The sequence below is a fragment of the Mesoplodon densirostris genome, chromosome 16 (genome assembly GCF_025265405.1).
Source record: "Mesoplodon densirostris isolate mMesDen1 chromosome 16, mMesDen1 primary haplotype, whole genome shotgun sequence".
NCBI classification, from domain to species: Eukaryota; Metazoa; Chordata; class Mammalia; order Artiodactyla; family Ziphiidae; genus Mesoplodon; species Mesoplodon densirostris.
Window position 1 is genome coordinate 64,391,300 of NC_082676.1, and position 15,082 is coordinate 64,406,381.

At 48.9% G+C, this 15,082-nt stretch overlaps 1 protein-coding gene across 1 annotated transcript; it reads left to right on the forward strand.

Moving 5' to 3' along the window:
* The first annotated feature begins 64 nt into the window (after nucleotides 1–64).
* Nucleotides 65–13,405, forward strand: ZSCAN32 (zinc finger and SCAN domain containing 32). The gene is given in 11 exon segments (XM_060078878.1): nucleotides 65–119; nucleotides 1,604–2,154; nucleotides 3,467–3,632; nucleotides 6,344–6,448; nucleotides 6,758–6,859; nucleotides 8,809–8,818; nucleotides 10,215–10,492; nucleotides 10,495–10,549; nucleotides 10,551–10,705; nucleotides 11,818–12,553; nucleotides 12,555–13,405. Coding segments are annotated over 10 exon segments (2,091 nt in total). The 5' UTR covers nucleotides 65–119; nucleotides 1,604–1,791; the 3' UTR covers nucleotides 12,676–13,405.
* The last annotated feature ends 1,677 nt before the right edge of the window (nucleotides 13,406–15,082 follow it).

Below are 15,082 nucleotides of genomic sequence, written 5' to 3' on the forward strand. Positions count from 1 at the left end.
GTAGTCCGCTGGCAAGACTCGCGAGCAAGCGCAGTGGGCGGATCCGCACGGGGGCTCGCGGTGCTGACTTCCGGCCCGGCAGCCGAGCGAGTTTGGGGAGTTGCGAGTGAGTGCGTCCGGTGAGTGCTCCGCTTCTTGGCGGCCGGGGGCTTGCTGCTGGCAGTCCTCTCAGAGGCAGTTGGGCCAGGTCAGGGCGCCCCTCGCACGCTCGGCGGTCACCCTCCTGTGCCGCGGCCCCTCGCCCCGGCCCACCCGAGCCGGCCAGGGCTGTCCCGATCCCTGTGCCCCAGCGCGGACTCTCTCCGGCCTGTGGCCCTGCCCGTCTCACCCCCGGGAGACGGGAGCGGGAGCCCGCGGACTAGTTTCCTAGTCCACTTCAGCCACAGGACCTAACCCTAGCACCGAGTGCACTGGAGTACTCAGGGCATCCTTGCCGAATGAAAAGTGAATCAGCCCGACTCCCCATCCTCATCCTGCTTTCTGCTGAGTGTTTGGGTTGTCGCCAGAGAGAAACACATATTTGAGAGAGGAGTATTTTAAAATTAACGATGAATGGGATATTAGGGGTCAAGAGGAGTGCAGGCTCCGCCTTCTGCATGTAACTAGGAGAGCACTCATTAAATTATTCTTCATCCAGAGGAGGTGTGGGATTTCTGAAAATGTGTAAGGAAAAGAGTACAGGTTCTAGTCCTGGCCTTGCTGCTGAGAAACTATGCTCTGTGATGCTCCTTTTTCGTTAAAAAGGACTGTTCACAGTAATGCCTTTGCTTTCTCTATTTCTAGCCCCTCCTGCCTCAATGAAATGTAAAGAGAATACACGTGAAGGCAGTTGAAGTACTTTGTAAGAAAGGCAACCTGAATCCATGTTTTTAAAAGTAATTTCTTTACGCCTGTAAAAGAGACTCAGGCCTCTGGAGGAGAAAGAATGGAATGGAGAGTGGGACATTAAATGCAGAAAGCTCCAGTCTTACATCCACCGAATTTAGCAATTTCCAGGAAATTCGCAACTTTTTTCACCCCAACTGTATGTAAAATCCCAGAGAATTTTGACAGGCCCAGCCTATGTGAGTTGCCGAGTCCTGGGGTTGGGGGAAGGGTACTGTAATGAACAGCCCCACCAGAGACAATGAAACAGAGAGGGGCCTTTTCATAAACGGAGAAGATGCTGCTGTCAGAAGTGGGAAGGAATGCTGGAAAATAAAAGCAAACCAGAGCAATCATTTCTCATCCTCATTGTGTGTGTGGTGGTGGTGGGAGGGAGGAGGGTGTGATAGTGATGAAGAGATTAATACTTTTCCCTCCTTAAGAAAAGGTGGCAATTGGGAGGCTGGGTCCAGGCTTCTGAGGGTAGGGAGGGCAGAGACAAGACTCAGGCACGTGGGGAACACGAGAAGAAACAGCTGGACTACACTGAGGAACAATTTGGGGAATTCATCCACAGAAATTTGGTTAGGGAGAAAATTACGTTTTTTGATATTTTTAGTACTTTGGCTCCTTGGCTTGGATTGAAGAGGGAGTAAAGGAAAAGGATAGAAATAAACCATAAGAACTAGAGTGGAGGAATATGGGATGGTTTCATGCTGTCTTTTTCGATTCTTTTCAGCCTCACTGAGCCTTTTTCAAGTGTGCGTCTGAGTCTGCATGTCTATGAAACGCTCATGTCTCTGATTCCAGAAAGACACACTTTTCACCGGTATCCAGGAGACCCGCTTCCCAGTGATAAGAAAAGAGATGGAATCTGATCTGCAGGATGGAAGTGGCAACCAGTGAGCCAGTTCTTTGAAGCAAACCATGGCTGCCATAAGGAGTTCCCAGGCACACCCGTCCCCAAGCAAGGACTCCACACAGGGACAGAAATCAGCCCTGCACAACAACGGCCCTGACTATGAAGCTTCCCGCCAGCGCTTCCGGCAATTCTGCTACCAGGAGGTAGCTGGTCCACATGAAGCTTTTAGCAAACTCTGGGAACTCTGTTGTCAGTGGCTGAGGCCTAAGACACACTCAAAAGAGCAAATCCTGGAGCTGCTGGTTTTGGAGCAGTTTCTGACCATCTTGCCAGAAAAGATCCAGAGCTGGGTGAGGGAGCAGTGTCCAGAAAATGGTGACGAAGCTGTGGCTCTGGTTGAGGATGTACAGAGAGCACCTGGGCAGCAGGTGAGAAAAGGCAGTCAGAACCTTGTGGTTTTAGTCATGAAGAAGTTGGTGTGAGGAGCACAAGAATCCAGTTACTGGAGAGGCACTTAGCTGAGAAATGCCAGAAGCTGTCTGCTGCCCAGAAAGTATTAGCTATCCTGCCTTGGTCCTATGCCCTTGGTCTATGGGAAGAATTTCTCATTTGCTGAAATAACTTAGACATTCATATATTCACTGAAACCTTGGAATCACTAATTAAAGTGAGATAACACTCTCCAAAACAAGGCGAGGAAAAGGACAACAATCCTTCACTCAGGTCAGGAAAATTAGAGATGTTGTTGAATTTAAATCTAATCTCTCTTGCTAGAAGGTTCCTTGAAGGAGTGTGTCATGTGTTGTACACTAAACAAAGTCGTATTAGAGCCGGTCCTTGCTGCCTGAATTAAGAGGTCAGTTTGGGACAGTGATGAGTTTCACAGAATACCTACTTGTAGAGATAAGGACTAGGTCTGAGATCCACTCAGTGTAATGTCTTGTATATTTTGGGAGAAGGGGGGTGTGAAAGGCACAGGAGAAGGAAAAGAAACATGAGGGCTTCAGTTGTGGGAGATTCTGTGGGAAGAAGGCGGCTGAAATCCAGGTCAGAAATCTGGGAGAGGCAACGAGTAACGGAGGAGTATGGGTCAGAGGAGTGCCAGCCTGAACGTGACTGTGGCCAGAGCAGGAAGCAGCCCGCTGGCGCCTGAGTCTGCATGGCTGGATCAGGATGTGCTTGCGTTTCCCAGCAAGGAGGCGGATGTGCACACCAGCTGTAGGAGGAAGAGTGGTGAAGGGGGTGTCGGTGAAATTTCATAGGATTGAGAGGTTTTGACATAATTTGGAGGGGGAAGCAGTATGGTGTTGATGCATTAGAAATGGGGGAAGTTAATTTAATATCCATGGTTTGGAGACTGTTAATAATAACCAGGATGGATGGAGAAGGGCAGTGGAGCACATGTACGAAGTTAAGAGTTTGGAGAGGGGACCTAAGCAGAGCGGGAATCCCTCTGTGCTAAGAGTCATCCTGGTCCCCGTTCCCCTTGCCATTTCTGTGTGGACCATCTCTCCGTTATTATCCACCACCATTTCAGGATCACACTCTTAATGTGAATGAAAACAGTACAGGAATGTAATGGTTAAAACGGCTATTTGAAACCCATCGGGGGTGAAGAGGAGAGCAGGAAGTGGAGCTGAGAAGCAGTAAGGGAGGTGATACCCCAGCTGCCTCTCAGTACCTCTCCTCTGTCACTTTAGACAGGAATTTGTAGTGACAGATGATGGGGTCTGTTCTCAGGTCCCGGAATCTGGGAAGGACTTGAAAATGCCCATCGAGGAGACAGCCTCCTTGGGAGCAGCCAGAGAATCACTGAGATCCCACCTGAAACAGGGGGCTCATCCAGAAGAATGGACTGTGAAGGGGTCACGGAGCTCACCCCAGAGACCATGGAGACAGTCAGAAGGTAAGCAGAGGCCTCTGCCCTCCCCCAAGGCGTGAGGGACAGTCATCTCTTGGAAATGCAGGTCGGAGCTCAAGTTGGCCCCTGGGTTCCAGATTAAATGCCTTTGAGATACATCCAAAAATCAAGTTTTCAAATTATAGTTGATGGTACTAGCACTTAAAATGTGGGTGGAGATCCTTTATGTGTTAGCTTAATTCTGTCTTATTACAATTTAATTCTATTGCTTCTGAATCAGGTGTTACTAAAGGTGAGCACAATTACCTCACCTTCTACAGAGCGGTTCTTCATGAACTTGAAGACATAACCCCCTTCCATCCAGCTTAATCTCTTCCAAAATACATTTCTCCTATTAGTTTTTCCTTTCTTCCAGTGCTTTTTAAAAAATTTGTCCTAATTTTTTAGAAAAAGGTTAATTAAAAATTTAATTAAATTTAATTGATCTCAAATTCATCACCTAATGTAAAATTAGTCATCTCAAGTGAACCATTCAGTTGCATCTAGTACAGTCACAATGTTGTACTGTCACCACCTCTGTCTCATTCCAAAAGTTTCATCCTCCCCAAAATAAACGCCATGCCCATTAAGCTCCTCATTCTCTCTCTTTGTATTTGCCTGTTCTGAACACTTCATAGAAACAGAATCCTACAATATATGACCTTTTGTTTCTAGCCCCTCTCATTTATCATGTTTCCAGCCTACGAAGCGTCACTACTTGGTTTGTTTTTGGGGCTGAGTAATATTCCATTGCGCAGACAGACCAAGGCTCTATCTTTATAAGTCTCTTTCTGTGAAGCACTCTGGCTGCATACATTTCTAGATTATCTAAAGGTCACTGCTGCCTTTTCTGCGTAATTCAAAGCTGCCCTTACAGGTTTCTAAGTAATTATTTTAAAGCTACCTTATCTTTATGTAACTCAGATCCTAAAGAAAAGCACTGTGTCTTCATGCTGTTTAAAAAGGCAAGCTTCTGTTGATGAAATGAGAAACAGTCTTAAGAGTTTATTTGCTTTTGTATTTTTGCGGGGCGGGTAGGAGTTATTTACTTATTTATTTATTTTTGCTGTGTTGGGTCTTCGTTTCTGTGCGAGGGCTTTCTCTAGTTGTGGCAAGCGGGGGCCACTCTTCATCGCGGTGCGCGGGCCTCTCACTGTCGCGGCCTCTCTTGTTGCAGAGCACAGGCTCCATACGCGCAGGCTCAGTAGTTGTGGCTCACGGGCCTAGTTGCTCCACGGCATGTGGGATCCTCCCAGACCAGGGCTCAAACCCGTGTCCCCTGCATTAGCAGGCAGATTCTCAACCACTGCGCCACCAGGGAAGCCCCTGCTTTTGTATTTTTTAAGTGAAGTAAATACACTATCAATATGTTAGAAAACTTTGCCATTTAGAATTTATTTACTTTTCATCCTTGGGAACATCTGTGCTCTTTGGTGTGTGATTTCTGAGGCTTTGGGGTCTGAGTAAAGGGGGCAGGACTCACTGTGTTCCATGTTCTGCAACCTCAGCTCACCGTACCTGCGGGCTGCTCCCAAGTGGTGAAACCTCTCCAGGGATCAAGTTCCACTAATAAGTCATCAAAACGTACCATTTCCTTTGTACTATTCTTGAAGATGGGGACCTGGAAAAGAATGTATTATCTTGGGTCTGAAAAAAAAAGAATTGAATTCCCATGGTATTTTTAAGAGCACTATAGGGGATTTCCCTGGTGGCGCAGTGGTTAAGAATCCACCTGCCAATGCAAGGGACAAGGGTTTGAGCCCTGGTCCAGGAAGATCCCACATGCCACGGAGCAACTAAGCCTGTGTGCCACAACTACTGAGCCTGTGCTCTCGAGCCTGCAAGCCACAACTACTGAGCCCATGTGCCACAACTACTGAAGCCCGTGCGCCTAGAGCCTGTGCTCTACAAGAGAAGCCACTGCAATGAGAAGCCCACATACCACAACAAAGAGTAGCCCCACTCGCCGCAACTAGAGAAAAGCCTGCGCATAGCAACGAAGACGCAGCACAGCCAAAAGCTAGATAAATAAATTTTTTAAAAAAGCATTATAGTCATCTCTGAGTGGTTGGGCAATGAGACATTCCCTCCCCTTGCTCCCAAGTATTCTATTAAAATTTTTAAAAAATATACTATGCACATATTTCTTTAGAATGAAAAAACCTTTTTTTAAAGCTGTTATGTCAGGAGGGATCTGGTAAAAGGAACCTTTTTTTTTTTTTTGCGGTACGCGGGCCTCTCACTCTTGTGGCCTCTCCCGTTGCGGAGCACAGGCTCCGGATGCACAGGCTCAGCGGCCATGGCTCACGGGCCCAGCCGCTCCACGGCATGTGGGATCTTCCCAGACCAGGGCACGAACCCGTGTCCCCTGCATCAGCAGGCAGACTCTCTACCACTGCGCCACCAGGGAAGCCCCTCCTTTTTTTTTTTTTTTTTTTTTTGTAAAAGGAACTTCTTAACACACAGGCCATTGGCTGTGGCAGTGGTCCTGAAACTTGACTATGCATCAGACTCACCTGAGGGTGTGTTAAACAGATTCCCAGGCCTCACCCCCAGAGTTTCTGATTTATTATATCCCAGTGGGGCCCAGGAATATGCATCTCTGATGAGCTCCCAGGTACTGCTGAGGCTGCTGGCCTGGGAACCCCACTCACAACCTCTGCTCTGTGGCTGTTATGTGGAGACCTCCCTCTAACAGTGGCTGTTTTCTCCCCTAGCCTGGCTTACTGTGCAGGCTCCCAGGAACCTTCCTCAGAGGAGGGGTCTTGGAGACCAGGAGACAGGTGCTGTGCTCCACATAGCTGCGGCCCAGGTGAGCTATGGTGGATACTTTTTGTCTCTTTAAGTTCTCCTTTCATCTTGCGCTCACTCTCAGCCTAAAGTCCCTTCTTTTCTGGAGATGCTGGAAAGATTTTTTACGTGGTCCATTGAGTTTCTCTTGGGTTGTTTCCTTGTTCTGTCCAGTGACATCATCATATGGCTCTTTACCCATCCCGATCCTTCTCTTGGAGGCCTGACCTCTCCCTGCCTTGCTTTGCCCCTGATCTGATACCCATGGTCCTGTCTCTGCCCCACCCCAAGCTACAGCGGTGCTATTTTATCAGTAGCAGCAGACCCCGGTGTTGTTACAGGGACGAGCCCGTGTGAGGACAGAGCTATATCCCTCTGTCAGGAAGGGCAGATACACCTGGGCCCCGAACAGAGGGCCCTCTACAGGGATGTTACACAGAAGAGTGACAGAAACGCCTGGCTGGGTAAGGATCCACGTTCCCTCTAGGTCCAGAGTGGATGTGTTCAGTTGTCTGGAGACAGAGAACAAAAGAACCCAAGAGGAAAGGAGAGAGAGAGGCAGTGGGGGGCCTGTTGGGTGGGGGGAAAGAAGGAACAGAAACATACTGAGAGGCGACAAGAGACACAAAGAAAGGAAGACACAGAGAGGGACAGAGGGATAGGAGGGGAAAGCACGGACTCATGACAGGAGCAGTGGGGACAGAGCGTGTGGGAGGCAGAGGATGAGGGGGGAGGGAAGACAGACAGCAGCTAGGGAGGCACAGGCTGTGCTGGGACCAGGGGAGAGATGAGTGAACTTGTGCTCACACACACAGCTGTGATAGGTTCTGGGGAGCAGAGGAGACTGAAAGACAAGAGAAGCCAACCGTGATAGTCGAGTTCTATGCCCAGGCCCTTCAGGAGGCAAAAAGAGCCCTTTTTCAGAGTCTCTGGACCGATCTCTTGCCTTTTTTCAAATCAGTTTTGCCCCATCTGGGCTGCTCCTCCTCAGAGCAGCCTCCCCGACCATCAGATTCAGAGACAGATGCTCTGCAGCCTTGATGTCTCCTCCCTGCCTCTTCACGTGCAGGGTTGCTCATTCATGGTCGGAAGGACATCCTGGGCTGGATCAGAGAACACGCAGGGACCCCAGATATGCAGGGCTGCAGGGCAAGGAAAAGGCCTAAGACTTCCACAAGGGAGACTAGAGTGAAAGCCCATGAGACACCAGCAAACAGGGAAGAAGAAATCAAGGGTGAAGCCCAAGAGCCACACAGCAAGTGGGACAGAGCCTGGCCCACCCTGGGCGGCTAAGGACACCAGGACTCTCCTGTCTGTTCTCAGCAGCCTCGGTTTTATGAGAAACTGCAGGAGCACCAGCAGAGCAGCCAGCTATGTGGGGAAGTCTCTGAGTTCTTGTGTGAACGAGGTTTCCACCAGACTCTGGAGCAGCATGAACCAGTTCAGAAGCCTCTGGGCCAGTGACTGTCGAAGGAGGGGAGGCTGCAGCCAGGCACCCTGTGCCCTTCAGGGGGAGAAGGAAGCTTTGCCGGCCTCACAGGGCTCCTCCAGTTCTCCCAGGAGCTCGGCAGACAGGGCTGTTGAGGCCAAAGGGCCAAGCCAAGGGCCATGGAAGCACAAAGAGGCGAGGCTCGAGGACACAGTGGGAGGCTCAGACAGCTACAGATTTGACAGGAAGCAGCCAGTCCAGGAAACTGGAGCCCCCACACCTACAGCCAGCTCCAGAGCCACTTGGGTGAGGGCCTCTCGGCACACATGTCCTGGTACTGTCATCTATAAGCAAACCATGCGCCCACTTTGTGCCTTGTCTTCCAGCTGTAAGTTGAGGATGGTTCCTGTTCCCTCACTGCTGGGGAAATGCTGGGATGAAGGCTCTAGTGGACACCCAACATAAAGCCATTCACTCAGCCACCTGCAGGTTACACACAGGGAAAAGCAGTACCTAAACGATTATGTTGTCTTGGTAACCCAGGGGATTTTCTTTTGAGTTGTGAAATTGGAAAGCCAAAGCCTGGGCTGTTTCTGTGACCTAAGAAGTAAATTGTGTGAGTAGGTGTTATATCTAGATTTTGTTAACTGAACATAAAAGAATGAAGCTAATGTTAGCCTGGGGAAGGAGCACTGTGTTCTCTGTGGAAGGTGGGTGATGTCCTAGCTGGAGCCGCTGTGTGGATTCAGAGAGCTGTCATCTTAGTCTGGGAATCAGGTTCCATTGTAGCTTCAGGGCAATGGGGCAGGATAAGAGTGATGGAGCATGTGGGGACAGAGGGTGGGTTGCATTTTTAATTTGGGTTGTCAGGGTAGTCCTCACTGAGAAAATGACATTAGAGTAGAGATGTGAAGGAGAAGGGGTGAACTGTGTGGCTCTTTGGGGAGACTGTAACAGTCGGAGGGGATCACCAGTGCAAAGGCTCTGAGCCAGAGGAACCTGGGCAAGGAGGCCAGTGTGCCTGGTGCAGATTGAGAGGGGATGAGAGTAATAAATGAGGTCAGAACCAGATCACGTGGGGCAGCACCTCTGAGAGTGAAATTGAGAGCAAGCATTTAGAAACTTTTATAGCAATCTGACATTGCTGCACCATCTAACTGCATATTCAATGTATTTTGAAAAACAAAAAAACCTGGTTCTTCACAGATACTTTGAGAAGCACTAACCTAGGGCCTCAGGCCCTACATAGAGGACTTTGTAAGGACTCTGGCTTTTTCTGTGTGAAATGGGGTAGCCTTGCAGGATTCTGAGCAGAGGAGTAATAGTTTTAAAAGGATCACGTTGAGAATTTCAATTTATTTGACACTTAACTCTATTTAAACACATGTTTGTGTCTCTGTTTTGTTACGGAGACCTTTGGAGGACTGTGGTCTTCTTGAAGGCAAGGTCCATGTCATATGACAGTTGCATTTCTCAGAAACTGGCCTGCTGGCACTCACACAGGTTAGTTGAGTTGAATGAAGAGGAGGGGCCCACTCTGACAGCTGGATTGAGAGAGACTGTAGGAGGTCCAGAGGAGAGTCAAGACCAGGTAGGCGGCCGCTGCAGTAATCCAGGCATGAGAAGACAGTGGCTCGGAGCAGAGTGGACTAGAGGGTGATGAGAAGAGGCTGCGTGCCCTTCAGAGCATCATGACCAGGTGTGATCAGAATGCATTTGCTGGGACGGCTCTAGACAAATGAGCCCTCAGCCACTGGCCCAGATGGGCAGCCCCTGAGGGGCCTGTGCTGAGTGATGTTGAGTAACCAGCCTTCCTGAACTGCTCTTCCCAGACCTTTACTACTTATTCTCACCTTGGGACACTACCTGCAGTAATTCAGTTTCTTGCATACACAGGGATGACAAGAGATATAAACAGATGTACAGGAGCCAGATCAGGAGGGACTCAGACATCAGAGGTGGGACTTGGCAGAAGTATCCTATCATCTGATCTTCTCTCTTGTGAATCTTTGCTTCCATCCAAGTCTTACCTGTTCACCAGGTTGTCTTATATGGCCACTCACCCTCAGAGATTCCCACCACCCTGGAGACAGACAAGCAGAGGCTTATCGTGAATCATCTCTCAGGGGAAATTAGTGGGATTCAGGATAAAGAGAAATAAAAGCAGAAGCTTCGGTAAAGACTCGACAACCCCTCCTCAGCTGGAAAGGATTTCAATGGAAGTTGTTGCTTTAGGAACAAGCACACAGTGAGATCTCCCCAGGAATGACAGTAGCCAGCATGGCATAATTTGAGAGACTAGGATGTGGCTTCCTGGGCTGCTAAAACCCTGCACTGCGGTATCGGTCCGCCCTGCTCTGATCACTGAGTTGTCTCCTGGCAGCAAGTGTGCACTGGGGCTATGAAGAGACCAAGACACTCCTGGCCATTCTCAGTAATTCTCAGTTTTATGAAAAACTCCAAACCCGTCAGCAGAACAGCCAGATCTCCAGGGCCTTGGTGGAACAACTCCAGGAGCAAAGCTTTCTGCAGACCCCAGAGCAGCATCGCGCCAAGTTCAAAAGCCTGCAGTCGAGTTCCCGCAACATGAGGAGAGGCTATGTGCCTGAGCCTTGTATCTTTTACGAGGAAACTGATGCCCTTTCCAGCCCTGGGCCTCTGCACCTACTATGGCAAGCAGTGCTGATCCTGGCCAAGAGGGAAGTTGAGGCTAGAGAGCTGAGTCAGCAGAATGGGGGGCCCACAGAGGCTGGAGAAGGTACCACCATGGATGGTGAAGACTGGGAGGAAGAGGATTTCAGGGATCCTGGCCAGGCGGTTAGGAGGGTTGGCCTGCCAGACCTGTTCCCAAACAGACGTGGTAAGACTCTTGGCTTTGACTCTTGGTCAAAGCATGGGAAAGTCCACTTAGGGCCGTTAGCCTAGCATCACCAGAGAGCCATTCTGCTCCTGGCCTTGTCATTATCTTGATGTAGACCTGACACAGGCCAGAGAGTCTTGGTTTTCACGGTTAAGGATTACTTCCTTGGTACTTCAGAGCCCCGATTTTGCTTTGCTGGCCTCTTTCACAGGGTCCGTGTCATTTTTCCCCATGGATTTGCACTTACTTTGCTTCCATAGATGGCCAGTCAGGTCTCCAGCCCAGACTCTCTCTCCTTTTCCAGCACTGACCCTCCTTTCAAATCTAAGCCTGGGCTTCCCAGATGCCCAGCAACTTGCTTTCTTCCTGTTTGAGATGGTTAAACCCGGAGTGGCCTTTTGTTACTCTTCTCAGAAGCCAGGCCATTCAAGAACTGAGACAGATGACAAAGAGCTTGACTCCTCGCTTCATTTTGTCACTGTGTCAGAACATCCAAAAAGAGGTGCAGTAGGAGCAAAGTGGGTGGATGGAGTTTTGGGTATATTTACCTGTGATCATATAATTTGGAGCTTAAAAATATTACAATTGGAAAATAAAACTTAGGTTTTTAATTAGCAGAAGACTGAATCACATGAGAATTCCAATTAGTTTTTCTTCTTAAAGGTAGTTTAGTTGTAATTCTTTCCTCATTCCATTGTTTTCCTGCTCCACAGTCTGATGTATTTTTTTTTTAAAACATACATACATACATTTATTTATTTATTTATGGCTGCCTTGGGTCTTTGTTCCTGCACACAGGCTTTCTCTAGTTGTGGCGAGCGGGGGCTACTCTTCATTGTGGTGCACGGGCTTCTCGTTGTGGTACTTCTCGTTGCAGAGCACAGGCTCTAGGCGCGCAGGCTTCAGTAGTTGTGGCACGTGGGCTCAGTAGTTGTGGCTCGTGGGCTCTAGAGCGCAGGCTCAGTAGTTGTGGCACAAAGGCTTAGTTCTGTGGCATGTGGGATCTTACTGGACCAGGGCTCGAACCCGTGTCCCCTGCATTGGCAGGCGGATTCCTAACCACTGCACCACCAGGGAAGTCCTGACAGTCTGATGTATTTCTGTTCTTGCAGGTACTGAGATCAAGAGCGGGATTACAAAAGAGAATTGGAACTGGGATGATACAGAGGAAGCAGAAATGAACAAGCCTTTTCAGAGAAAGTCCAGTGAAGTCTTCTGGCACTCTGAGCTAAAAAGAGGCTGGGCAGGTGCTCCAGTGTCAAGAAGGCAACGAAGATGTTCTCCAGGGGAGAGTGAGGAGAAACCCCCATCCCAGAAGAGGATGAGTCACCAGAGACTTCGTACTGGGGAAAAGGCCTGCACACATTTCCTGTGTGGGAGAAACTGCTCTCAGAGTTCTCCCTCTCACCACCAGCCAGTCCCCAAAGTGGAAAAAGCTTCTAAATGTCACGAATGTGGGAAAAGCTTTAGCCGAAGTTCTTATCTTGTTCGACACCAGAGAATCCACACGGGAGAGAAGCCTCACAAGTGCAGTGAGTGTGGGAAAGGCTTCAGCGAGCGCTCCAACCTCACTGCCCACCTAAGAACTCACACAGGGGAGAGACCCTACCAGTGTGGGGAATGTGGGAAAAGCTTCAACCAGAGCTCCAGCCTCATTGTCCACCAGAGGACCCACACAGGGGAGAAGCCTTATCAGTGCACTGTCTGTGCAAAGAGATTCAACAACAGCTCCCAGTTCAGCGCTCACCGGCGAATCCACACTGGGGAGAGCCCATACAAGTGTGAGCAGTGTGGGAAAAGCTTCAACAATGGCTCCCACTTGAGTGCCCACCAGAAAACCCACACAGGAAAAGCCTTACCAGTGCTCTCAGTGTGAGAAAATCTTCACTAAGATCCCTGCCCTCATCCACCATCAGGGGGTGCACACAGAAGAGGTTCCCATATCCCAGAAAGGAAGGCATGTGCTATGAGTGTGGAAGAAACCCGACGGATCAATTCCTTACATCAACATGTGTTTCTCGGCGCTTCCTTCTGCTTGTGGAGAATTCTACTGGGCAATCCCCAGCTTAGCTATAGGTTTATTGACCACCAGATCTTAAGAACCATGTCCAGGAATAGGAATCAGGGTAAGAACGCTGAACTCTTTCTGGCTCTGCCTGGAACTCCTGGGTCCTGTCTCATTGTCGATTTCAATTCTGTTTGAAGGGGACAAGGCTACAGGATCCATAAGTCCTGCCAGGAAACCTGGGTATGACTGTTCCCAACAGAGAATGGGGGGGCTAGTGGCCTGAGCACTGTTTCTGGGCCATGTCAGAGAAGAAATTCTCCACCCTCATGGGAAGCACATCTAGAAGTTAACAGCCTGGATGTATTCTAAACCAACAACTGACCTCTGGCACCTAGTGTTTGTTAGGTACTACTGCTAACTTCAGAGCAGATCACTACTCTGTAATCCAGCCACCACCAAAGAAAGAACAAAGGAAAGGAAGGAGAGGTTAAGCCACTGGGCAATATTAAATCTGTTTCCCTTGGTGACATAATCTCAGAGCAAGGGTAACATCTAGGTTAATCTTTGTAAGATTCCTCATTTTACCATCACCTCCACCCCAGCTCCTGGTTTATTGTCTCTTATAGTTAACACTTTCTACAAGCTTATAACCATTACCACTTCTGTTGACAATAAAGGTGTTTCTCCCTCTCCTTCTTTAGCCTTTGGTTGTAATTTTCTCCATTAGAAACTTTATTCTCATGCAGAAGCCTGCACTGTCCTCAAGAGGATCCAAGGGTAGAACCTGCTTCAGGACAGTAGGACATGCAGAGAAGGAATAAGGGGCAGGAAATGGGGAGAGAAGGAATACAGTTGGGTTGGGGAGTAAGGAAAACACAGGGGCTGGAGGCGGCTCTGACTACAGGTGAAAAGGAGGCTGGGTGTGAGGAGCATGAAGAGCCAAAATTAAAGCTTACTGATCCAGAACAAGGCATAGATGTTTAAGCTTTTGTGAAATCTCTATGATAAAATGTGGTGAAAGATGGGTAAGTTGTCCATGGTTCTTGGCCTGTGCATGCAAGTTGTCAGTACCTTGCCTAAGCTTTGTTGAAAAGCAAGTGTCATGGTCTCTGCTTTAAGCCTTCTTGAGGAATTATAGATGAGCAAAGGAGAATGTATACTCTACCTCAAAGCCAAAAAAAATTTTTTTTAATTTAGAAAAGGAGAAGTAAAGGCAGGACAGAAAAATATACTTCAGTGTTTCCTCAGCTTGAGTCTCGCTTGGCCCATCCCACAGTTCTCTGCATACACAGTCCTTGAACATGGCCCAGTGGACAAGCTATGCAGGCCAGTTCCCAGAGTCACATACTAACCTCTGCTCTACAGAGAGGGGGGAAAAATGATGCCTTAGGAAAGCTCAGGCAAAGGCAAAGAGATGGGCTTGTATGTGACCTGTTGGGGGACAGCCTGACTTCATTGGAGATCATGGTGGGGAAGAGGGGGACAGCCCGGGGTGGATCAACTACTGAAGGGCTTTGTACACCAGCTCAAAGAAGCTGGCTTTGATAAGTGAGGAGAGCCAGTGAAAGTCAATGGAATCGCTAAGGAAGCGCGGGTACCCAGGCCTCACAGGCAGGTGCCTCCCACTCCTGGGTCTGCGGTAACCAGGGAAACTGGGGTGCAACTGTTGAACTCCTTGCATTCTTAGATTGCCTCCACCGTCCAAACTGCTTTATCCTGTAGTCTGCTGGGCAGGAGAAAGAACACAGAGTACTAGAGTGCCCAGCCCTTGCCTGTCAGCCTCTCGGGAGGGTCTGGAGCAGACAGTAAGAACTGGAGAATACATCCAGTTATTCATTCAGGAAACATTTGATTGCCTGTAAAGTACCAGGTATTACACAGAAGCCAAATACAAAGCAGTGAACGAAACAGACACTGTATCTTCCTTCCAGAACCAGCCTTACTGGACCCCTCAGAAATACAGCATGAATCAGGCAGCACACCCAGCCCCCAAGCCCCAAGATCTGAGTTCCAGCTCCGCAGGGCCACTCTTCTAAGTTCCAAGTTCTGATAAACCCAACCTTTCCCCCTACTCCCTGTGTGGTCGCTGCTTCCTACAGTTAACACCTCTGTTACCTTAGTGTCTACGTCCCACTGACAAATCAGCCTGATCACTGCACCAACCACTTGAGAATAAATTTGAAGTAGGTTGTACAAAAGGCAACACCCCCAAGTCTATCCATTTCCTCTGACGTGTAACTTATACTCCTGGTTTGCTTCAGCCCTTCAGATATCCGTTGAAAAGCCAGTTTTCCCCTGTACGTTTAATACTGGGGCTCTCCATATAGTGTCTGTACATCCCTTCCTCACTGAAACATTTTAACTCATTG